This window comes from Perognathus longimembris, chromosome 8 (assembly GCF_023159225.1).
Source record: "Perognathus longimembris pacificus isolate PPM17 chromosome 8, ASM2315922v1, whole genome shotgun sequence".
Classification (NCBI taxonomy): Eukaryota; Metazoa; Chordata; class Mammalia; order Rodentia; family Heteromyidae; genus Perognathus; species Perognathus longimembris.
In genome coordinates this window covers 4,881,093-4,904,078 of record NC_063168.1, presented here as the reverse complement: position 1 = coordinate 4,904,078, position 22,986 = coordinate 4,881,093, and the positions used below count along the sequence as shown (strand labels likewise).

The window sequence follows — 22,986 nt, the reverse complement described above, 5'->3', positions numbered from 1 at the left end:
CAGACAAATCTGAGCCAGCCAACAAAACAACTGAAAATGCAGCTGAGTTTAAAAGCTGAACGAGACTGCATTCAAGCTTACGTATGAACATGAAAGCTTTATTGATTATAGGACTTCGAAATTCTCAAAAACAAGCAAGCAAACCTGAACCCAGCACCTCACGTGCCAAGCCAAGTGCTCTACCACTGAGCTAGGCTGAGTATTTTCTTTAAGATTAGAAGAGGTCTCGCGATGCTATTTCAGATGAGCAATGCTGCCACATACTGTGCTTTCAGATTTCCTTTGGAAATCAGCACTGTCTATACTAAAGGTGCACCATTAGTCAGGGGTTTCCCATGATTTGCCATGTGAAGCCAGGGAGCTTCATTCGTATATGCGAAGCTTAATCCCCTCTCCAGCCTTGTTCACGAAGCTTCAGTATAGGAACATTGCTGCCCTAACAGGCGGCCGGCCTCTGCAAATGGGTGGAGGCTGCGCCACTGGACAGGTCCTGGAAGCCATGGTATCCACTGTCACTTAGCACTGGGCTCTGGTCCTACTGAAAAACAGTCCCTTCCCAGGAGTCTTTCTCAAAATTGTGGCTCTCAAACTACTCCAGTGGCTCCACCCCCTTTCCAGTAACTTGTAGCTAGACCCAGTCAATCCAAAGCAGCTTACATGCCTCCCCCCAGCCTCAGCATGTCACCTGAGACACGCAAACACCACTCTGCCGCCTTTAGGTCCTTCGCAACACACTATTCCCTGAGTGGGGCTCAATTTCACTGAACATTTGTTTCCGACACTTAAAGTGTCCTTACACATTGCTTGATAGACCCTTCTTTAAAGACCCTTTGACAGGTGACTTGCCGGATTAGAGCAGGCTCTACCAACAGCATCCATCTCTGTAAGCACATTACAGATCATGACAGCCAGAGTTCAAAGCCAGACTAGGCTGTGTGGCTCTTTCCACTTGGCGTTTGAAGGTTAAATGCATCCTTCCATTGTGGTCATGCTATGTGTGCCTCCCTTGCTAATTCTAGAGAGAGTTCATCCAGTTCTGCAAGACTTTGTACAGCATGTTCCACAAGGATCCGGAAGAGAACGAGCTGTACCAGGCCATCGCCACGGTCAGCACGCTGCTGCTGCAGCTGGGGGAGGTGGGCCAGGGCCGGGGCAGCTCGGGCAGTGGCTCCCACGAGGGCGCGGAGGAGCTGCCGGCCTCGGCGCCTTCCCCCGAGCAGGACTCGGTGTTTGAGGAGGCTGGGAGGACTCCCCAGGACGGCCGGGCATTTCCTGACGCCGAAGGGGACTGGACCGTGTCCCTCGAACACGTCTTGGCCTCGCTTCTTACTGAACAGTCACTAGTCAACTTTTTCGAAAAGCCACTAGACATAAAATCCAAACTTGAAAATGCTAAGATGAACCAGTACAGTCTGAAAGCTTTGGAAACAAGCCACCAGCCACAGCCAGAACTCAAGCTGAACAACCTGTAGCACGCTCGCCGACAGGGAGCGAGCGCACTGGAGGCTGCTAGACCAAAGGGTGGACTGGACTCTCTTCCCTTTCAGTTGACTGCAAACGCACATTTCAGAAACCACTCTAGCTGGGGGGTATGAGGGTACCCAGAGCTGACGGAGCCCCAAGCGCTTGTTTATTCTTGAGCCTCGTCTGTTGGTCAGTAGTTTCTATCAGCTCTCTTGAAACCCTGACTTTCAAGGTCACTTTGGATTCATGGGCTGTATTGTCTGATGGGCTAGTCGTTACCAAGGACAAGAAAAGCCCTAGGCTGCTTTCACTCTGAATGCTACGGAGGGCTCAAGAATCAAGTTCGCTTTCAAGATCTCAGCCTCCGCGGGTGCAACTGTATTTGGCTTTTTTTTGCACTAATTTTGTTTCAATGCTGGTAATTGAAACCATTTTAATGTATTTGGTTGTATTCACTTTATATGTCCTTCCAAAAATGTGTACAAACCATGCTTTCAATGTTGGCCTCCAAGATTTTAAATAAGAAGTCTTTTTATATTGATTCGGTATTTTCTCTTCCCTTGTGCTGACGAGGTGCAGGTTGTATCCGTAACTGTATATAATCCAAGTCCCGGCCCAGCTATGTTCTCAGCAGTGCAGGGTGCTAGGCAGGGTCCTTTCTAAAGCTCAACAAGTAACTACCAGGGCCCTAATAAATGCGTACTCTGGCTACCCCATCAAAACCCAACTTAAAAGATATGCTAAAAGCCATGCAGCCATTTATTTCACTACATCTGTAGATGGACCATTGCAGAGTTTCTTAAAACGTGTGAAGTGGCCCAAAGCAACCAAACCCTTCATGTTGGTTTAACTTTCCCAATCCTCTACCTCTAGCACCATTTTCTTAAATCAGAATCTCCTTTTAAAAAGCCTTCAACTCTGCTTGAGGGCCAGGTAGCATAGGAATTCACAGGAGTTCTCCAGGTTAGAGCATTAGAGAAATACATTTACAAAAAAAGGAAACCCCAAACATGAAAGCAGTTTTATAGCTTTATTTGACACTCACTGGCTAGTTCTCGTCCACATTGACTGTCTGTAGATCTGCAAAAAAAGTCACAGCCAGTCAGCCTCCACTCGCCAAACTAGGTAGCTGCCCACCCAAACCACCTTTCTAGAATGCTTAAGTTTTATTACTTTTATGAAGTTTTTACCACCTATACAAAACCCACTGCTTATCTTTATGCATTTTCCCATACTAAGACACTTTTTAAAAAGGTCCAATTATGCCTGACACGCGTCCCTATTGAAAAGCTCCCAGGCATTCGTGAGTGCATAGTATTTAGATAGGAACCCAGGCTCAAAAAGGCTCCTTCTCATGCGATCTAAGCAAGCCCGTGGAACAGTGAAACTTACTTTTGAACGTGGTGACTGGGACATAGGTCACCAGAGTATAGAGCTTGTTTGGGGAGTCTTCATCTTCATTGCGTTTCCTGGACAGGCGCACACGGATCCGATAGGGGACATTCCTAATGACAGCAGAAACGCGTTAGTCTTCCCTTTAGAAACCCGCCCAGCCCCACTCCCACCCCTTACACTCTGGGGGAAGGGCCGGCCATCTTGCCGCCAGCTAAGAAGCACGCTTTCTACCACAGGCCTTCTGGGACAAGGCGTGATGTGGCCCAGCTCCTACCTCTCCATTCCCACTTGCTGCTCTTCTAGGCATTTAACCCCACTAGGAACGTCTCGGAACCCCCCGCCCTCACATTCCCGCCTCCTTCCCTGAAGTCTCAGCCCCACCCCTTAGTAAAGGCCTCCCCGCAGATGTGGTCACCCTTGGGCCACCGCTATTTTTCTTTACACTTTCACCCACAGCAACCACACTACAGTGCAAGCTGGTAAGCTGGTCTCATCGACAGACAACTTTAGCACCTTATTCCTTTGGCCCAGACAGCTTTGTTGAGCCTGGTATCAATGCGCACATCTGGAGTCCCCATCTCCTTCATGGCGAACTTCCGGATCTCTTTGAGTGCACGAGGGGCCCGCTTCTTAAAGCCTCTAAGATTCAAGCACAATCAGAATTACATAAAGTACATATACAGGATGTGCTGTTCCCATACAACAAACTAAATGGAGTAGGCAGAAACAATTTAGTCAGTATACAAAGACAAGAACTCAAGTCCACTAATAATTGTTTGTTTATAATAAAGGCACCGACCCATTTTATTTTATGCTTTCAGTTCAATGCAAAAACGTAGGCAGGCCTGGTAGTATACACATGCGTGTGCTCAAATATTTAAAAGCACATCTTCATGCAGGTAGAAAGGATGAAGCACTCATTCACGAAGCCACTACATCCTAGAGGCGTGCCCCATAATCCTAAGACTGTAAATTGCTCAATCCTCATCAGCCCCTTAACTATCCGTTAGTAAAAGGTATCAAAAAATTAGCAGTAGGGTCAAATAGATAAGAGATAGTGGACCCAAGGTGAAAGGAAATAAAGACAGCTATTAGTTAAGTGTGAGGCAAGTGTTGATATAAGAAAACCAGCCATCTGAAACAGAGCTATGTACAAAAATGCATGGGTCCAGTAATGTGGGACGAAACCATTTTGTCATAAGAAGCCAATGGAAGACTTCAAAGTGGACCATACATTAGTCAGATTATGGATATATCCCAGAAGGCAGTTCCACAAGATTGGCTGAAACAGAGGACCCTCTAAAACCAAGATAGGGAATACTTTCTGCCAAGAAATAGTTGGGAGATTTCAACATCTTTCAGGGGTGTACAAAATTATCAACACAGGTAGATGGGCCTGGGCAGCTGAGAAACACGTATCTGTCAAAGATCAAACGGAGGACCTGGAAGAACCTTACACAAACATGGGCAAGACGTTCCCCACCTCTGCAGTGGAGGAACAGGCTGGATTACACGACACTTGTTCAGCCAAGCAGAGGAAATACCAACTAACACCTGGTACATTCGAAGCTTGAGACAGTGACTGGATGTACCAAGCATGGGCAGGAACAATGACCGAGTCTTGACAGCACATTAAGAGAGGTATGGACCAGGGAGTAGTTACTGATGACTTCCCACTTATAACTAGACGTGCCCCAAATTTTAAGAGAGAGGCTTGAAGAGAAAATGTGGTTACTTGCAGCTGCATTTAACACACAGCCACTGGTTTTGTTTTTAAACTCAGAAGCCACCTCAGAGACAACAGTAACGCACAAAATGCTCCCCAGCTTCTGGGCCCAAGGTACCTGGCTGACATGACACCTTTCTAGAGATTCCCTAGCCATATATCCAAGAAGTTCTCTCCCACGGCATTTTGTCCTGCATAACATTTTTGCTATTAAAAAAAGCCCCAAGGTGGGTGGGCGGGGATCTTCTACAAGAGATTTGGTCTCCACCAATAGTCACCGTTGACATGGTTTGGGAAAACTCCCAACAGGAATGGCGAACCAGAACATGTTCAACGGTCTCACCTTGCCAGGTTCACAAGAGCCAAAGGTCTTCACCTTACACTGCCATTTAACTGTAGACACTGACACACTCTTAGGCACTCCCACTTAAACCACCACGGGGGCCAGAAGGAAAGCAATCCTAATTCACCTTCCGGGCTCGAAACAACGATTTCTGGTTAACCAGAAGTTCCCGCAACCTACAAGTAGTCTTAAGTTTGCTCTCAATCTTTTAGCCTGTCCAGACTTCAGCCACTACCTCAGAGGAACACACTCCAAACCACACACACCTTACACCCGACACACACAATGAACAAGTTGGGAGAAATGCGTTACTCCTAGGCTTTCGAGTGATGAGGCAGTCCTAAGGATAAGGAGACGCAGGGGTGTAGCGGGCCAGCCCGCAGGCTACTCACACTCCATGGATGCGCTTGTGAATGTTGATGGTGTATTCTCGGGTCACCACCTCGTTGATGGCAGAACGGCCCTTCTTCTTCTCACCACCCTTCTTTGCGGGAGCCATCTAAATGCAGACGACAGGGGCGCTCAGCAGAGTGGGACAAGCCCGAGACAAGCCCTCCCTCTTGGCGTGGCTTCACGCTGCCAGGCGTGGGATCTGAGCAGGCCCGGCCGCCCGGCTAGGCCCGCATCCCGCGTCGGGGGTACTCGGGCCTCTCCAACGCCCCGGGCCCAGCAACCCTGTCGCCCCGACTCCAGCCTGGCCCTGCTCCCTTCCAGGTCCGGGGAAGACAACCGATGCAGCGCGGGCTCGCATCTCCTGGGAGCGCGGAGCCCTCGGGTGGTTCGGGAGAGGCCGCGCCGCGCCAGCCAGCACACATGGGGGGGAGGATGGCGCAGGATTCCCCAAGCCCGGAGCCCACCGTCCATACTCACTCTGCCGGGCCCAAGCTGGAAAGGAAGAGCGCTACGGATTGTGGGAGGGAAAGTCGCGACCCAAGGAAGACTTCCGGGTCACCTGGCGTCGGAAGGCGGGGGAGAGGCGGGGCCAGGGGAGGGAGGGACGAGAGTGTGACGTAATCCACAGAGCGCCGCCGGAGCCGAGGGTGCGGAGGCGTGGCTAGGGGGAGGGAGCGACGAGAGTGTGACGCAAGCACAGAGCGCCGCCGGAGCCGAGGGTGCGGAGGCGTGGCTAGGGGGAGGGAGCGACGAGAGTGACGCAAGCACAGAGCGCCGCCGGAGCCGAGGGTGCGGAGGCGGGGCTAGGGGGGAGGGGAGCGACGAGAGTGACGCAAGCACAGAGCGCCGCCGGAGCCGAGGGTGCGGAGGCGGGGCTTGGGCCGGCGCCGCGGCGCGTCCGGGCCGAGCGCGGGGAGAAGGCGGGGCGGGGAGCGGGCCTGTGCTTCTTCCCGGGAACGGGGCCGGGGAGAGGCGGTCCCCTCCACGCGTTGGGTCGCCTTGGTGGTGCGCCGGGCCAGGAGCCTGGGTTTAAAGTGCTTTTCCAACGCGGGAAGGCCCCGCTTAGCGCCCCGCGCGTCCGTGAAGGAGGAAGTGCCCGGATGCAGGCCGGGGCCCTCCGGCCTCATCGGACCAAGAGCCACGGACACGGCGGCCGGGGCTGGGGCTCCACCTTCCCCACCCCCGGAGACCCGGGCCTCCGGAAGCCCTTCGCGGGGCCGTGCTCCGCCCTCAGCTTCCCCGGGCGCCCGCGTCTCCTTTTTAATCACCCTCCCCGCCCCCCCCCCCCCCCCATGGCAGTTTAGGCTGTGAGTACTTGGTGATGTTTTGGGGGGTTTGGTCTTTGTCCTAGGCTCCATACAGTTGTTGGCTCACACACACACACACACACACACAAAGGTGGCGCGGTTGGATGTGTGTGTGGGGGGCGGGGGGGGGACACAGTTCGTTTTAACCTGTTGGTCCTGGCCTTCATTTGCCTCTTCCCACCTCTCAGTCCTCGCAGCCGGCCTCAGGCCGTGTTCACACGCGGTGACAGCACATCCTGAGTCTTGGGGTGGGCCCCTGACTTCGTGGGTCCTGCCCTTTTCATCAGGCTCTCGTTGCCTCGAGGGGAGTCAAGGGACAGACTTCTGGGGAGCCATCCCCAAGGGGTAAAAGAATGTTGCTGTAACGAACGAAAGACTGCAGCCATCGGCCTCATTTGTGATGAAATGTGGTCAGATCCTACTTTTGTTTATTTATTTATTTTTTTTTTGCCAGTCCTGGGGCTTTAACTCTGGGCACTGTCCTTGAGCTCCTTTTTTTTTTCTCAAGGTTAGCACTCTACCACTTGAGCCACTGCACCACTTCTGGCTTTTTTTTTTTTTTTTCTTCTGTGATTAATAGGAGATTAGGGTCTCACAGACTTTCTTGCCTGGGCTGCCTTTAAACCTCAGGTCCTCAAATCTCAGCCTCCTGTAGTTAGGATTACAGGTGTGAGCCATCAGCATCTGGCTCAGATCTTGTTATAAAAGCAAATAAACACTTTAGTGGAAGTCTACAAAATAACCCTCTCAAGTGACAGTTTTGCTCCCTGAAATAAAGGTTAAATAGATGTAAAGGTTATTTGGTTTGAGGACTGAAATTCATTAGCTTGCCAGGGGTTTTGGGTTTCAATCCAGTCCTGAAGCTCATCTTCCCCAGCACTCTGGCAGGCCAGTGACTGGGAAACCAAAACGGCTTAGGATTCTTTTTTTCTTCTTGTATATGTGTGCCAGTATTGGGGCATGAAGTCAGGGCCTAGGTGCTGTCTCTGAGCTTTTTTGCTCAAAGCTAGTGCTCTACTACCGAGCCACAGCTCCACTTCCAGCATTTTTTTTTTTTTTTTTTTTTTTGGCCAGTCCTGGGCCTTGGACTCAGGGCCTGAGCACTGTCCCTGGCTTCTTCCCGCTCAAGGCTAGCACTCTGCCATTTGAGCCACAGCGCCGCTTCTGGCCGTTTTCTGTATATGTGGTGCTGGGGAATTGAACCTAGGGCCTCGTGTATCCCAGGCAGGCACTCTTGCCACTAGGCTATATCCCCAGCCCCCAGCATTTTTTTTTTGGGGGGGGGTGTTCATTAAAGATGAGTCCCAAGTACTTTCCTGCCTTGGCTTCCAACTATGATCCTCAGACCTCAGCCTCCTGAGTACCTAGGATTACAGGTGTGAGCCACCAGTGCCTTTCAATACTCCAGCCCTTTAGGGGTGATAACTTTAAGGTGCTACGGGGAATTCTCTTTGGCTCTCATGTTGGACTGTATATGAAAGTCCTTTCCAGAACTCCCCCAGTTCCAATGCAATTCCCCAAGCAGAACCACTTAAAATGTTTTTCGAAAAGAAAAGAGGTTGGGAAGTGTGGCTCATAGTAGAGTGCTTGCCTAGCACCTGCAGGAGCTGGGTTTGATCCTCACTAATGCAATCAATAATAATAATATAAAAAGGCAAGAAGCCTAGTGGTGAAGGAATTAAAAGGAGGTGTGTCCAGTGAGGAAGATGGTGCAAACAACAGTGGAAATGGAGCCAGAGAGAGGTGACCCATTAGTGGGGGCAGAGAGGAGATAGCACAAAAGATACTTGGAATGAAAACCAACAGGTCTACGTGATGTGCCATGGAGTGGCAATTTAGGAGAAAGACTTGATGGTTAGCCAAATCACATCAGAAAGGTAGAAATTCATACTGTCTATGATATAGTATTACATGGGCACAATCAAGGTGATTCCATAACCTGGGAATACATTAAATTATAAGTCTCTTAATAAACTCCATTGAGAGATGCATCACTAGGCAATTTCAGTGTTGTGCAAACATCATATAGGTGTACTTACACAACCTAGCTGGTTTGACCAACACAGTCGCAGGCTGGGGAGTAAGCCTTCACCCAGGGAGTCCGTCAGTTGAGTGTCAGAAGAAGCCAATGAAGCAGCACTTCTGCTGCGTACCAGCTCCCATGTGCATTCTAGGCGAGCGTATTTTAATTTCTAATGCTATTTTTTTTAACTCGGATGAAAGAAATCAAGACTCTTTAGAGGATATTTGATTTCATGCTTTGGAGAAGAAAAAGAATCAAGGTAGACCACAACCTGGATGTCCTAGCAAGGAATCTGGAAAATCTCTTTTCTGTTGCACATTGCTAAAAAAGTAAAGGCACCAAATTAAAACAAAAACAACACCCAAAAAAGTAAGCTCCCATTGTCAAGTTGTACAGATCTAACCATAATGAATATTAATAATTAGGAAAGAGGAATTTATAAGACTGAGTTCACGACTGTACTGCTGGTGGGAATGTAAACTAGAACAACCACTCTGAGATCTGGAAGGTTCTCAGAAAACTAAATATAGATCTTCCCCACAACCCAGCCATATCACTCCTGGGCACCTGCCCAGAATATCCTGAGCCAGGATACCATAGACACCTGCACATCCATCTGAACTGCTGCACTGTTCACAAGAGCCAAGCCCAGATGCCCTACAATAGAGAGTGGATCCAAAAAATGGGGTCCTGTACACAATGGAATTTTATGCAGTCATTAGAAAGAATAATATGGGGGCTAGGAATATGGCGTAGCGGTAGAGTGGTTGCCTTGCATGCACGAAGCCCTGGGTTCGATTCCTCAGCACCACATAAATAGAAAAAGCCGGAAGTGGCGCTGGGGCTCAAGTGGCAGAGTGCTAGCCTTGAGCAAAAAGAAGCCAGGCACAGTGCACAGGCCCTGAGACCAAGTCCCAGGACTGGCAAAATAAAGCAAGAAGAATAATATGTCATTTGCAGGGAAATGGATGGACCTAGAAAAAATTATGCTAAGTAAGGCAAGCCAGGCCCAGAGAGACAAATGGCATATTCTTTCTTTCATATGCAGTAGCTAGATCTAAAATACTCCAGGGCCTGATAAATTATCCATGACTCTAGGCATTCACACAGTGAGACCAAAGGAGGACCCTCTTAGGGGAGGAATGCAAAGGCACAATGCCTGGCTGCTGCTGACCAGATAAAGTCATTCTTATAGAAATGAACTCCGGGAAATGGAAGAACAAAAGGCTAGGAGCCCAAAACTTCAGGCTGAAAGTAAAACATGAAATGACAATAGAAAAGTTTGCTGCAACTGCAATTTCAAAAGGAGCTACAATTGTAAATGTGCCGGAGTACTTGGAGTTAATCTTGTAAATGTGCAGGAGTACTTGAGCAAAAGTCCTCTTTTTTTTTTGTTGTTGTTGTTGTTGTTCCCAATGAGGCTTCTTCCCCAGAAAACCAACGCTGTTTATTTGCCTTGTGTGAATCTCATGGGATGCTGTCCAAAGGGTCATCAACAGCATTTCTAGAGACAGAAGGTGCTACATTTTCATTGCGTTTGTTTGCAGTAGCTTAAATATACTGTTCTCCAGGGTTCACATTTCTGTCATGTGTCTTGAACCAAGATTTTAAAATTTTACAAATAGAAAGATCATGGTTTTTCCTCCCTTTTGGAAATAGGACAGGGTGGCAATGAGCTAAGTTTAATGAGTCAATTACTTAGGATTAAAACTGTTGTGATATGTTTAGAAAACTATTACACAGTAGAGTTGTTGAGTTCACCCATTTTTAACATGTTTTAAGATTTAGGCAGAGCTAAATTAAATGAAGAGGATGGCATACTCCATCCTTTAAAAAGTGTCTTTCAACTAGGAAATCCTAGGACAGTAAATACATTGTGTTCATTAAAAATCATGTCCTAACTTGAGGGGAAAAAGTGCAGGGGCGGAGCTCACTGGCCATTGATGGCAGTGAACCATACGGGAGGGAGGGACTGAGGGGGAGGGAGGGGGACAGAAGATGCTGTATGAAAGGAAATTTACTCCTTACCTGACTCATGTAATTGTAACCTCTATAATAATAATAAATTAATAAAATAAATATGTTCTTCTTAGAAGGATCACAATAGCCAATTAAAATACAAATTCTTCTACAGGCAAATCGGATCTATAAACCTTTGAATATACAAAACATTAAATTAAAAAGAAGGCAGTTCCATTTCCCACAGACTTTTTGTTTTAAAAATAGGATTCACATTGCTGGTTCCTTCCAAGAGTAAATGCACCTAGCACAAGCAAACTATTCTGACTTACCTTTTTCTCAGGAAGAAGCAGTTTTGCAAACAATAACATTGCAACGGGATGCATTAATACAGCCCTTAGGCCATCCCGAACCGACTGTGGTCATGGAACTGAGGAGTCTGGTCCGTCCCAGAGGCGGGTGGAGGCACGGAGTTGAACTAGTGGGATGATAAAAGGAATTTAATTCTTTCCCCCTTACAGAAAAGGAGCCGCCATCTCGGTGTCCTCAGACCCGGGACACCAGATCCCCCTCACGTTCTCTGGAGCGTGTCTGTCTGTAGCTCTGCTGCTGTATTTCCCCCAGTCCCCCTCACATCTTCCCCGCCCCTATCGCTGGCATCCTAACATTGGCAGCAAGAGCCATCAGCTGTAGCTGGGTGAGTTTACCTGGCTAACAAGTGTCTTGGCAGAGGTGGTCTCGGCATCTTCCTGGGTTAGGTTTAGTAGGTTGAGTTGTGTCCTAGAGCTTTTGGCTGTTTTGGTTTTGCTGTTGTTTCCTGATATGCAATTTAATATAATGAAAGTGGTCCCCACATTGCAGCTCCAGAAGCCCTCAGCGGTCGCCTGCCTTACTGTATGACTTGCTTCTGCTGCAGTTTGGCTTTTGACCCCCACCCCCACCCCGGGGAGCCTCCCCAGGGCTTGGTGCAGGCAGCTGTTGCTGTGGAAGTGGAGGAACCTTTGGGAGACAGGAGCTCGTGGAAACAGGTTAGGCCACAGCCCTTGGAGGGGAGTGATTCCGTCCTGCCTCTCCTTTGCTTCCGGGTGAAAGGCTCCCACTCTGAGGTGCTGTGTTACCACAAGCCCAAGGCAACAGGGCTGAGGCCCGTGTCCCGAATCTCTGAAAGTGTGTGTCAGAACCAACGGTTCCTCTTGTAACTTGATTATCTCAGATACTTTTGTCACGGCAATGGAAAGTTGACTAGTACACATTATTTCTAAATCTTTGATTACCCTTCAACATCTTGAAATTGAAGAAGAAATGTTTCCCGCTGGGAAGATGCACGCAAAGATACATAACCAAGGGCCAGAGGAAATTTTACAAATCTGTTAATTTATTACAAAAATGTCCACTCACAGAAAAACACAAGGAAACCTTTATACTTTTATATCTGGGAAAGGAACCGGCTTCTCCATTAAAAATAATTTACACATTATCCGTACAATTTTATTTTATATAGAAATAGGTCATTTTTTTACAACAGCTGTACAATTCACTACACTCTGTCTTATAATTACATAAAATCTCCTCTTTAGAAACATCTCAACATAACAACACATACAAAAAAAAAAAAAAGAAAGGCAAAGTGCATTTTGAAACAGAAAATCCAATCCTTGGGAATGGCTGGGAAGGACGGTGCCTCCTCAGGGCTAGCTTGGGAAGGCCTCTGCCCTCGGGGTGGGCGTGCTCTGTGGCTGCAGGAATACCGGGAACAGCATTGTGCTTGGCTTTGGATCCACCTTGGTCATTGCCATGAGTGACAGAGTGAACGGGAAACGACCCAGTGCTCTGCGCCAGCGGGGCCGGGGGCCCAGGGTGCGGGGCCGGGCCGGGCGCCCCGCGCTGGGCGGGGGATGGGGGGGGGTGGGCTGCTTTTCCAAGCAGAAAGTGCCTCTAGTTCCTTGCTCGGTGCAGCTGTGCAAATGGAAACCAATCGTTTAAAAAATAATGCAAATCTCTTTATTCTCTCTCTCTCTCTCCCGCAGTGTCTCGCTCCGTCCTTGAGTGCAGAGGAAAGGTGACCGGGGGACCGGAGGCGGCCCGGCTGGACGAACCCGCGCGCTCCCCCGGAGTGCGAGCCTCCGGTCCGGTATGGCTGTAGAGGGGGGGCGAGACCCCCCCCCCCCACGTCCGGGAATCGGGGCCGGCGGTGCCCGGCGGGGGGGAGACGCTCCCCCCTCCCCGCCAGGTCCCCGGGTTAAAGCTGTCTCCGCCCGGGCGCCAGGGCGCTACCGGGGTGGCGGCTGCAGGCCCGAGGCCTCGGGGAGGCGGCCGCCCCGGCGGGGCGCGCGCGGGGGCGGCGGCGGCGGGGGCTGCGCGGGGGGCGAGGCGTAGCCCTGGGCGAAGCTGGAGAGGAGCAGCGCGTCCGGGGGCTCACTGTGCAGAGACGGGGACGCCTGGGCGGGGGAGAGAGGGCGATGCACACCTCCTCCTCCAACGGGGAGCCCCCCCCCGCCCCCCCACCATGCTCACGCTCAGTGAGGCCGTCCACGGGATCCTCACCTCCGTGTGACCTCGTGAACGCCTCGGACGCACGCACACCCGACAGCGCATGCTCCACGCGCACACCCGACAGCGCATGCTCCACGCGCGCACACCCGACAGCGCATGCTCCACGCGCACACCCGACAGCGCATGCTCCACGCGCACACCCGACAGCGCATGCTCCACGCGCGCACACCCGACAGCGCATGCTCCACGCGCACACCCGACAGCGCATGCTCCACGCGCGCACACCCGACAGCGCATGCTCCACGCGCACACCCGACAGCGCATGCTCCACGCGCGCACACCCGACAGCGCGTCCTTCACGCACACACCCGACAGCGCATGCTCCACGCACACACCCGCCCCGCGTCCTCCACGAGCGCACACCCGACAGCGCATGCTCCACGCGCGCACACCGACAGCGCATGCTCCACGCGCGCACACCCGACAGCGCATGCTCCACGCGCACACCCGACAGCGCATGCTCCACGCGCGCACACCCGACAGCGCATGCTCCACGCGCACACCCGACAGCGCATGCTCCACGCGCACACCCGACAGCGCATGCTCCACGCGCGCACACCCGACAGCGCATGCTCCACGCGCACACCCGACAGCGCATGCTCCACGCGCACACCCGACAGCGCATGCTCCACGCGCGCACACCCGACAGCGCGTCCTCCGCACACACCCGACAGCGCATGCTCCACGCACACACCCGCCCCGCGTCCTCCACGAGCGCACACCCGACAGCGCATGCTCCACGCGCGCACACCGACAGCGCATGCTCCACGCGCGCACACCCGACAGCGCATGCTCCACGCGCGCACACCGACAGCGCGTCCTCCATGTGCACACACCCGACAGTGCGTCCTCCGCACACACCCAACCGCGCATCCTTCACGCGTGCACACCCAACACCGCATCCTCCACGCGTACATCACGCACACATGGACTTTCGAAGCTTCGAGCATTCAAAGCACTCCACGGGAATCTTTCTGGAGCCTTCCTCTCTTCCAAAGCCAGGACGGTCTTGGAAACCAGAGGAAGAAGCTTCTGGGATGGGGGCCGTGGAGCACCTGCCCCCCCCCACCCCGCCTGCCCTCTGCCCCTAAGCCTGCGAGGCCCCCCGGGGGGGCCCTGGCGCCCACCTGCAGGTAGTGTGGCAGCTGCTGCTGGGCGTGCGCGGGCTGCGGGGGCGACGGCTGCGAGGCGGGGAAGCTGGGGTGAAGCACGGCTTGCCCCATCAGCAGAACGGGGGTCGAGGCGCTGTTGCTGGCGGGGTGCGCATCGGGACTGGCAAACACAGCCTGGCTCTGGGAGTACCTGCTTCGTCCAGTGGGAAGGAGAAAACAGAGCCGCTGAGGAAGACGCAGCGACAGCGGACCCACCGGGGCTTAGCAACAAAGGAGACCACGCCAGGTGCACGCTAAAAAGCGACGTCAACGGCGCCATCCAGGTGGGAATGGAGTTATGTATCCGAGAAGGGTCAACACTCACACCACAGAAAGGAGCTCCTCAAACGAATCCTGCAGCCCCACTGAACAAGTACTGCGTTATGGATTACATATATATGTATGTATATCTATCTATCTATCTATATATATATATAACACTTGTTGAAAATTGAAAATGATGTGGCAGCATGAAGCTTTTCTACAATGCTGGCAGAAGTGTAAAATGGAGCAAGCACTGGGAGACCTTTGCACAGGGATCCCATCGAGAACTAAACATGAAATGAACACACGATCCATTCATTCCATGTCGGGGTATATACCTAAAACAAGTCGAGGTGGTGAATAATTCTTGTACACACACAGAAGCGTCACTCAGATGCCAAAGAGTGGAGACAGGCCAAGTGCCCAGTGACAGAATGGATTAAAAAAAAAGATATAGTCGCACATGTAATGCTATTCACTCTTCAAAAGGAAAGATATTTTGACACAGTTACAACATGAGTGAGGGCTGGGAATGTAGCCCAGTGGTAGAGCGCTTGCCTCGTATACATGAAGCCCTGGGTTCGATTGCTCAGCACCACATATACAGAAAACGGCCAGAAGTGGCGCTGTGGCTCAAGTGGCAGAGTGCTAGCCTTGAGCAAAAAGAAGCCAGGGACAGTGCTCAGGCCCTGAGTTCAAGCCCCAGGACTGGCACAAAACAAAACAAAACAACATGAGTGAACCTTGAAGCCTCTACACCAAGTGAAATAACCGGCAGGCACCTGGGGACAAATGCTACATGAAGAATCTAGAATATTCCAAGTGACAGGGAGACAGACGATGGAGCAGGGGTTGCCAGAGGCCGCGGGGATGGAGACTTGATGGTTAAACAGGGGAGGTTCAGTCTGCGGAGATACAGTTCTGGAGGTGGATGGCCGGGACGGCACTGGGTGCCCTCCGTGCCACCGAATGATGTACGTAAACACCACCAACGGGCGCGCATCAGAGCGTGTATGTTTTAATCCTAGAAATGACAGATGTGGATGATGATGGCCACTGACAAGGAACGCAGAAAGGCCGTGAAGGAAAGGTGTGGACGATTCTGGGTCAGAAACGGATGTTGGAAGACACGACAGGGAAGTCTAGTTGGCATGCAATTTTTAAAGAGAGACTTTCTTCAGTGAGGTCATCTGCAGTAGGCTTTGGGGCTGCACACGTGTGTGTGTGTGTGTGTGTGTGCGCGCGCGCGCGCGCCCATGGAAGGAGTAGATCTTGACACTCTGCAGGGAACGGAGCTGTTGGGTCAGGTCTGGGATAGCAGTAGAGAGGATGGGGAGGGTAGAAATGATTATGGTAACCAGGAATGGCAGTTACCGTTCCTCAAGGGAAAAACCTGAAGTAGACTTGCTCAGCTGCTGGGGGCGGGAGGGGGGGGGTCCTGAGGCGTCGGGTGAACCCCTTACCTGCAGCTGAGCAAGGCTACTTCTGATCTTGGGGATGAGACAAGGGGGGGAGGTGTGCCATGCTTTGCATGTGTCCCCCAGAAAACTTCATCCCCCCCATGGAGGTGGGGCCTCTAGGGATAATGAAAGGCAGACGAGGCCACGAGGGTGGGGCCCCGCCATGGTGTCTGAACCTCTCTTCTGTATGGGACCCCACCTGTGCCCTCCCATGATAGCAGCAGGAGAGGGGCGAAGGCAGGAAGTGCACGGAGGGGTCACAGTGCCCGGGGGTCCCCGCGGAGAAGGCTGCAGGTGCCAGCAGCTCCGCCAGGGGGCAGTGGTGTTCACAAAGAAGTCCAGAGCTAAGGGACACCGGGGGGCCCCCGCAGGGAGCATGGAGGAGCCCCCGATTTCCATCTGCTCATAGCTCGCCCGTGTTTATGAGGGACCCACAGTGAGCCTGCAAGCTCAGGAGAGAAAACAGCTGGGACCCTAGTGTAGCTCAGTCCCCCCCACCCCCCCCCCCGTCCCCAAACCACCCCAGGCCAACTTACTTGACCTGGCGCCCGGCCCTGCTGACCTCCGCCGGCGGCCTGGCCTCGCAGGACGCGGGCATCATGGGCTGGATGGGCTGGCTCAGCAGCAGCCTTGGAGAGAAGACGCGACCATCAGCGCGCACCCCGCATGCCCGGAGCCAGGGGCAGCTCTGCACCACCGCCCCCCCCCCCGGAATGACCGTCGCCCCCAGATCAAACACCGCCGAGACAGCGAGCCCCCCTCAGCTCAGCCGCGGGGTGCCCACCTGAGCTGCCGGTCGTGGCTGAAGTCGGGGCCGGGCTGGCACTGGCCGGCGGCCTGGGAGGAGGGGGCGGGCGTGGGGAGGCCCAGGCCGGGGGGCAGCGCCCCCGTCGAGGCGCTGCTGCTGCTGCTGCTGCTGAACTGCGGGCTTCCCGGGAGCAGCTGGGAGCTTCGGATCGGCTTCGGACCCTGGGGCGCCGTGGCATTGGGTGGAGAACGGTTAGACTCGGCCGGCTGTGTCTGCAGGAGACTTCCCTGCCTCCCCCCCACCCCCCCCCCCTCCTGCCCCAGCCTCTCCCCGCCCCTAGGGTACACCAGCTCTGCACCAGCTGTGTGGATTTCATGACTATCTTTCTGGTTGCAAGCGCCTCAAAGATCCACCAAGTCCCTCGGGCCTCCTTGGCTCAGGGCCAGGCTCTCGGGAGACAAAGAATTGGGCATTGAACTCAGCTATTTTTTTTTGGCTTCACAAATTCCAACTCTAGACACGGGGACCTCTTTGCTGTTTCTCCAACTTTAAACGAGCGCAGTCCTGCCCCGGGGCCTTTGCACGGGCCAGTCCACCCGTGTGCAATGTTCCCTCGCCCCTCCGTTGTCTTTGCTCAAAGCGGCCTTTCCTGGCCACCCACAAAAAGCGCCAACCGGTCTTCCGCTCGGCAAAACCTGTACCATCATTACATAGGCTGTGAGTTTACTCACGCGTGTCTTTCCTTCCCAGAGCAAAGGTTTTGTGTGGTGTTGTGGGTTTTTTTTTAAATCTTTTTTATCCAGTACTCTCCCTCAGTGTTTGGAATTTGGGGCCTGTGAGCCTCCAATACAGGTCCAGTGCAAGAACGAGTGGGGGGGTGGCGGCTGGGGTCTGCTTCCCTTCCGCCCCTGGTCACGGACTGCTCGCTCCTGCCTGGCTCTTCCAATGGTGCCAGCTAGCGAGCTTTCCACAAACCCCCGCCATGTCATGTCTCGTAAATCCCTCCTCCCTGAGGGGTTTCTCTTCCCAAATGCCCTCTGCTATTCCCATCCACCTCGATGACTCTGACTCAAAGAGTCACATTTTTACATAAAACCCTGACATTAGGGAAAAGGGGGATTACACCCGTTTATATAGATATAACCAGCCCTCCCTGTTCAGAATTCAACCAATAGGCCATCAAAAATCATCTTCTCTTTGGTGCTGATCTGGGGCTGGGGTTCAAGGCCCGGGCACTGTCCCTGAGCTCTGCTGCTAGCTGGAGCTACAGCTCCATTTCCACCTTCTGGGTAGTTAATTGGAGATGGGGGTCTCAAGGGCGTTCCTGCCGGCACGTCCTGAGCAGGTAGGATTGCAGGCACGAGCCGCCAGTGCCCGGCTAATATTCTTGAACATCGTGTCTGGGCTGACTATGCGCCACAGGTGTTTGTTGCATTTTTTCTGGGCATTATGGTCTAGGCAGTGTGACCGCCATGTCAACGCATCGCGTCTGACATGCCGAGTGACCTACGGAGGGCGTGAGAGCTGCGACGGCTCACGCGTGTAGGCTCTGAGCACTGGCTGTCCTTTTTCCTTCACCCCTGGGGGTTGCACTTGGGGCCTCGCGCTTGCCGGGCCCGTGCTCCACCCCTTGGCTCACGCCCAGTCCTTTTGCCGTTAGCAGCTCTGCAGATGGGTCTGCCCCGGCCAGGCCCGGGTTCCACTCCCCGCCTCCCCCTCCTCACTATCAGACATGCAGGCAGCAACCACGACATCTGGCTTCTTCGTTAGGGTCTCGCTAACTTTTGCCCAGGCTGCTCTCAAACCGGGATGCTCTTCTTTCTGCCTCCTGAGCAGCTGAAATGGTAGGCATGCACGATCGCGCCCGTTTCTAGGAGGGACCTGGCCATCCTTGGGGTTTTCCTGGTACCCCCCCCCCCCCATGGGAACGGGCGGGCGGGCTGTATTTTCCCCATTGCACTATACGGGGTCTGGCTACGTTCCCGGGTGCTCCAGTTCACCGGGAGCCCGCGGGGGCCAGGGCGCCCGCCTCTCCCCCTGTGTGTGTCCCGGGGTCTGGGAGCTCCCCTGGGGAGGGGGGGGGGCTCACCTGGGCGGGGAGCACAGCTGCCTCTCTGAGCAGGTGCTGGCCGGTGGCCTGGGCGGAGGCCATGGGCCCCGCCAGCTGCGCGCTGGCCACGAGCTGGGCCCCCGCGCCCGGCCTTTGCCGGAGCTGCTGCGGGGCGTCGGGCCGCTGGGCGCTGCCGAAGCTCAGGGACACGGCCGGCTGCTGCAGAAGCATCTGGAAGCAGAAGAGAAGCGCCCGGGAGGCTGGGGCCGTGCGTACCCCAGACCTTCTCGTCTCCCCCGTTATAGTAAGAGGAGATCCCTTCAGTGGTGTCCTTCTGTAGTCCTGGGGTTGGAACTCGGGAAGCGGCACTTGCGGGCAGGTGCTGCACCTTTTGGAGCCTCACTTTGAGTCTCCTCCTCCTCCTCCTTCCTCCTTCCTTCCTCTTCTTCCTCCTCCTTCCTCTTCTCCCTCCTCCTTTCTTTTTGCCGCATCTATTTTTGGAATGGCGTCTCGTTTATACACTGGATTGTGATCCCCCTATTCTTGCTTTTTGAGGACAAAAGACATGACCCACCACCCCCCATCGCTGGTTGGGCTGGGGGGTCTCAGCGACTTGCCTAGGCTGGCCTCTACCCGCAGCCCACCTGCTCGCTGCCTTGAGTAGCTGGGACTACAGGCATGTGCTCGCGTCACTGTGCCTGGAAGGTGTTTGTTCTTTGGGCAGTCCTGGAGATTGAACTCAGCCTGTGCTTGCTAAGCAAGCATTTTCTGCGTGAGATACATCTCCAGTTGTGTTGCTTTGGGCTTGTTTTTAAATAGGGTCTGGTGCCAGAGGCTGGATCTTCCTGTCTCGGCCTCCTAAGTAGCCAGGACTGTAGGCGTGTGCTAGGGCAGTTGTCCTGCTCTCCTTGAGCTTCCTGGATGCAGTTTGTGATGCAGCAGCAGACCCAGCAGCGGGCTGGCGAGACAACGTCCTTGCCCTCATGAAGGTCACAGGCAAGTGACTACCACTTGACAATGGCAGTGGCCTGCATCAGGTGCTCAGCACATCACTTGATATACTTTTTCTAGTTCAAGTTGGCTTACCAGTTTCTTACGAGAAGGAGGACAGCCCTTGAGGAAGGAGCGAATGACGTAATGGTGGCGCAGAGGTTGCCTCATCTACGGTGTGGGCCACATTACACCTCAAGTAGGACTAGGCTCTATCCCCGCCCCGTAAGTGGTGGATGGATAGGCAGGCGGGTGCTGGCTGGCGGGAAGGATAGGATGTGGCAGGGGAAGACAGATGAAGGTCGTCTGGGAGTGAATGTGGGCAGCCGGCCGAGGACGTACAGACCTCAGGAGGAGGCGGCCTCTGGCTGCCTGGACCGGGCGGGCGGGGGGCCGTTAGCACAGCCGCAGCTTTACAGGCCTCTCCCTCCTAACCCCATTAGAAAAGATCCAGCCCCGTAAACACAGTCGCCCAACGTTCTGAACCAATCGAGGACACGAAGGAATGAAGCCCATTCCAGGATAAAGGGCTGCGAGGGAATCCCGACTTGCGGCTGCTCACGCTCATTCACGCCTCTGCCTAATCGACCGTGGAGCAGCGCTTCGGGAAAGGGGGTGCTGTGGTATTTGAACTCGGGGCCCTTGCTAGCCTTGCTGGGGTGGCTGGCGCTTTACCACTTGAGCCACACTTAGTGACTTTTTCTCTGGTTATTTTAGAGAGAGAGAGTCTTGTGGATCCCCCCCGCCTCCCACCCCGTGATCATCCAGCTGGATCTCAGCCTCCTGCATACCTGGGATGACAGGCGTGAGCCACTGGCACACGTGTGTGTGTGTGTGTGTGTGTGTGACTCTGAGGGTCAACTTGACGGAAAATGGGAAGGAAAAATCGTTCCCTAATTCAAGTAGGAAAAGTTTCTTATTTCCTAGAACAAACTGACCTTGTAGTCACGGTTTTTGTTGACGTACTTTGTGGCAAATTCTTACCATTATAGGACGTTTTAGACATGCACAAAATAAAGTACAATTATGTCCCACAGAACGATACATCTCCTGTAAGTACCAGAAGCTTGTCATTCTGTGTTATCAATTTCCTTTTGTTTTGTTTCTTTTTGTTTCCGTGTACTGGTGGTTGAAATCAGGGCCTGGGTGTTATCCTTTAGCTTTTTTCACTCAAGGCTGGCACTCTACCACTAAAGTCACAGTTGTACTTAAAGCTTTTTGGTGGTTAACCGGAAATAAGAGTGTCCTGAACTTTCCTGCCCGGGCTGGCTTTGAACCGTGGTCCCAGATCTCAGATCTCAGCCTCCTGAATAGCAAGGATTACAGGCGTGAGCCACCGTGCTTGGCTCCCCCACTCTTTGGGAAGGGTGTGTGGGGGATGGTTGGGCCAGTTTTACTTGTTTATTATGTACGCTTAAGTCATGGCATGTCTCCTTAAAAACAACCGCCACGTTTTAGCTGGGCATTGTAGAATGCATTTATTTGTCTTAAAAGAAAACCAACAAACAAGATGGCTGACTGCTGGAGGAAATCTCTGGTTTGACTATCTGTGCATTTCCGTGTTCAATGGCAAGTTCCACTGCCAAGATCAGGCCGAAGGAAGGAAGAGCCTCCAGGAGCTGATTCCAGGTGCTCTTTGGGAGTTAAAGAAACTCTCTGGTCAATGAGGAAGAACCCTGACTCTCGGTAATGGAGTCTAAGTGCTAAGTCTAGCAGGAAGCAGACAAGCACAGCCCTGTGTGGATGTTCTCCTGCCTAACTTAGTGTGAGCGCTCTCTGGCTCAGTCTCCCCCTTTCCCATTAGTGTGAACACTCCCTTCCCCTCAAGTAATTGCAATCGGGCAAGCTCTGGGTTTACCAACCAGGCCCTGGGACCCACAGGAAGAACGCTGCTGGAACTGGGAAAGAATAAGTAAAAATAATCCATCGTGTGTGTGTCTGTGTGTGTGCGCGTGCATGCTAGTATTTGGGTCTAGGCACTATTCCTTCGCTTTTTTGCACGAGTGGGTGCTCTGCCGCTTGGGCCACGGCTCTACTTCCGGCTTTTTGGTGGCTAGCTGGAGGTAAGAATCTCGTGGACTTTCCTCCTTGGGCTGGCTTTGAACCTCGATCCTCAGATCTCAGCCTCCTGAGTAGCCAGGAGGACCGGAGCCCAGGGAGGTGCTCCCGAGGGCTTGGGGGAGCTGGGCCTGTCTTCGGGTGGGGGCCTGGGGGCCCAAGGGCTGGCCGCAGGGCGGGAGCGCGGAGGGCGCGGGGCAGGGCCCTACCTGCACGTTGGAATCCTGCACCAGGCAGAGCTGCTCCTGGATCTTGTGGAGCTCTTCCTGCTGCCAGCGGATGTTGGCCTGCAGGACCCGCGTCCGCTGCTCCAGCTGGTCTTTGATGGTCTGGAACATGCTCAACTGCGCCGAGAACTTCCGAGGGGAGGGGGGGGCAGAGACACGCGCGGATCAAGCAGTGATCGATTCGGCCTGGTGACGGCTCACCCCCGATGACGATCAGCTCTGTGTGCACCCCCGCCCGGACCCCCCCGCCCCCCCCGAACTCGGCTGAGCTCAGCCAGCAGGAGCCGGGGAGGAGGGTGCCGGTGGCTCACGCCTGCCACCCCAGCTACTCAGGAGGCTGAGACCCGAGGATCCCCGCTGGACGCCGGCCTGGATGGCAAAGTCCATCTGCAGTTCACTGGCGGGAAGCGGGGCGTGGTGGAGAGCCGGCCCGGGGGAGAGCTGAAGGGCAGCGCGAGTTCACTCCTCCCCACGGGAGCGCCGCCAAGTGCCCACTCCCGCCTGCTCTGCTCGCACCACACCCCCGGCTCCCCGCCGCGCTCGCTGGGGACAAAGGCTGGCTTTAGGAAGCTCCTCCCGGGATCCCTGTCCCCTGCCCCGTGGGCACAGCGGCACAGGACGACATGGAAGCCGGGGCCGCGGGGTGGCTCCCGTTTCCTAAGGCAAGTGAGTTCTCTGGACCTGAGAGAGTCTGTCCCTCCCTCCCTCCCTCCCTCCCTCCCTCCCTCCCTCCCTCCGTCCCTCCCTCCCTCCCTCCCTCCGGTTTCTCTGCGGTGCCTGTGGCCTTGAGTTTGATGGGGAAGTGCTCTGTCACCTGAGCCACCCTGCCAGCCCTTTTTGTGGTTGGTTCTATTTTTATTGTTTTAACGGTTATT

General features: G+C 53.7%; 3 protein-coding genes across 3 annotated transcripts in view; 1 reads left to right on the top strand and 2 right to left on the bottom strand.

Annotated features, from left to right (window-relative positions):
• Tbc1d8 (TBC1 domain family member 8) overlaps positions 1–2,005 on the top strand; it is a 96,997-nt gene extending 94,992 nt beyond the window's left edge. The window contains exon 20 of the mRNA XM_048352406.1: positions 1,020–2,005. Coding sequence (XP_048208363.1) covers positions 1,020–1,472 — 453 coding nt within the window. The 3' untranslated portion in view covers positions 1,473–2,005. The remainder of the gene's footprint in view (positions 1–1,019) is intronic.
• A 205-nt stretch (positions 2,006–2,210) lies between these two features.
• Positions 2,211–5,905, bottom strand: Rpl31 (ribosomal protein L31). The gene is made up of 5 exons (XM_048352407.1): positions 5,799–5,905; positions 5,321–5,427; positions 3,373–3,498; positions 2,857–2,969; positions 2,211–2,544 (listed from the first exon to the last, which is right to left on the bottom strand). Exons 2-5 carry the CDS (start codon positions 5,425–5,427, stop codon positions 2,513–2,515), a joined length of 378 nt encoding a protein of 125 aa, XP_048208364.1. The 5' UTR covers positions 5,799–5,905; the 3' UTR covers positions 2,211–2,512.
• A 6,975-nt stretch (positions 5,906–12,880) lies between these two features.
• Npas2 (neuronal PAS domain protein 2) overlaps positions 12,881–22,986 on the bottom strand; it is a 112,957-nt gene continuing 102,851 nt past the window's right edge. Inside the window, exons 16-21 of the mRNA XM_048353516.1 lie at positions 22,094–22,240; positions 18,876–19,067; positions 16,823–17,007; positions 16,575–16,667; positions 14,291–14,465; positions 12,881–13,048 (exon numbers count right to left, since the gene is read on the bottom strand). Coding sequence (XP_048209473.1) covers positions 12,881–13,048; positions 14,291–14,465; positions 16,575–16,667; positions 16,823–17,007; positions 18,876–19,067; positions 22,094–22,240 — 960 coding nt within the window. The remainder of the gene's footprint in view (positions 13,049–14,290; positions 14,466–16,574; positions 16,668–16,822; positions 17,008–18,875; positions 19,068–22,093; positions 22,241–22,986) is intronic.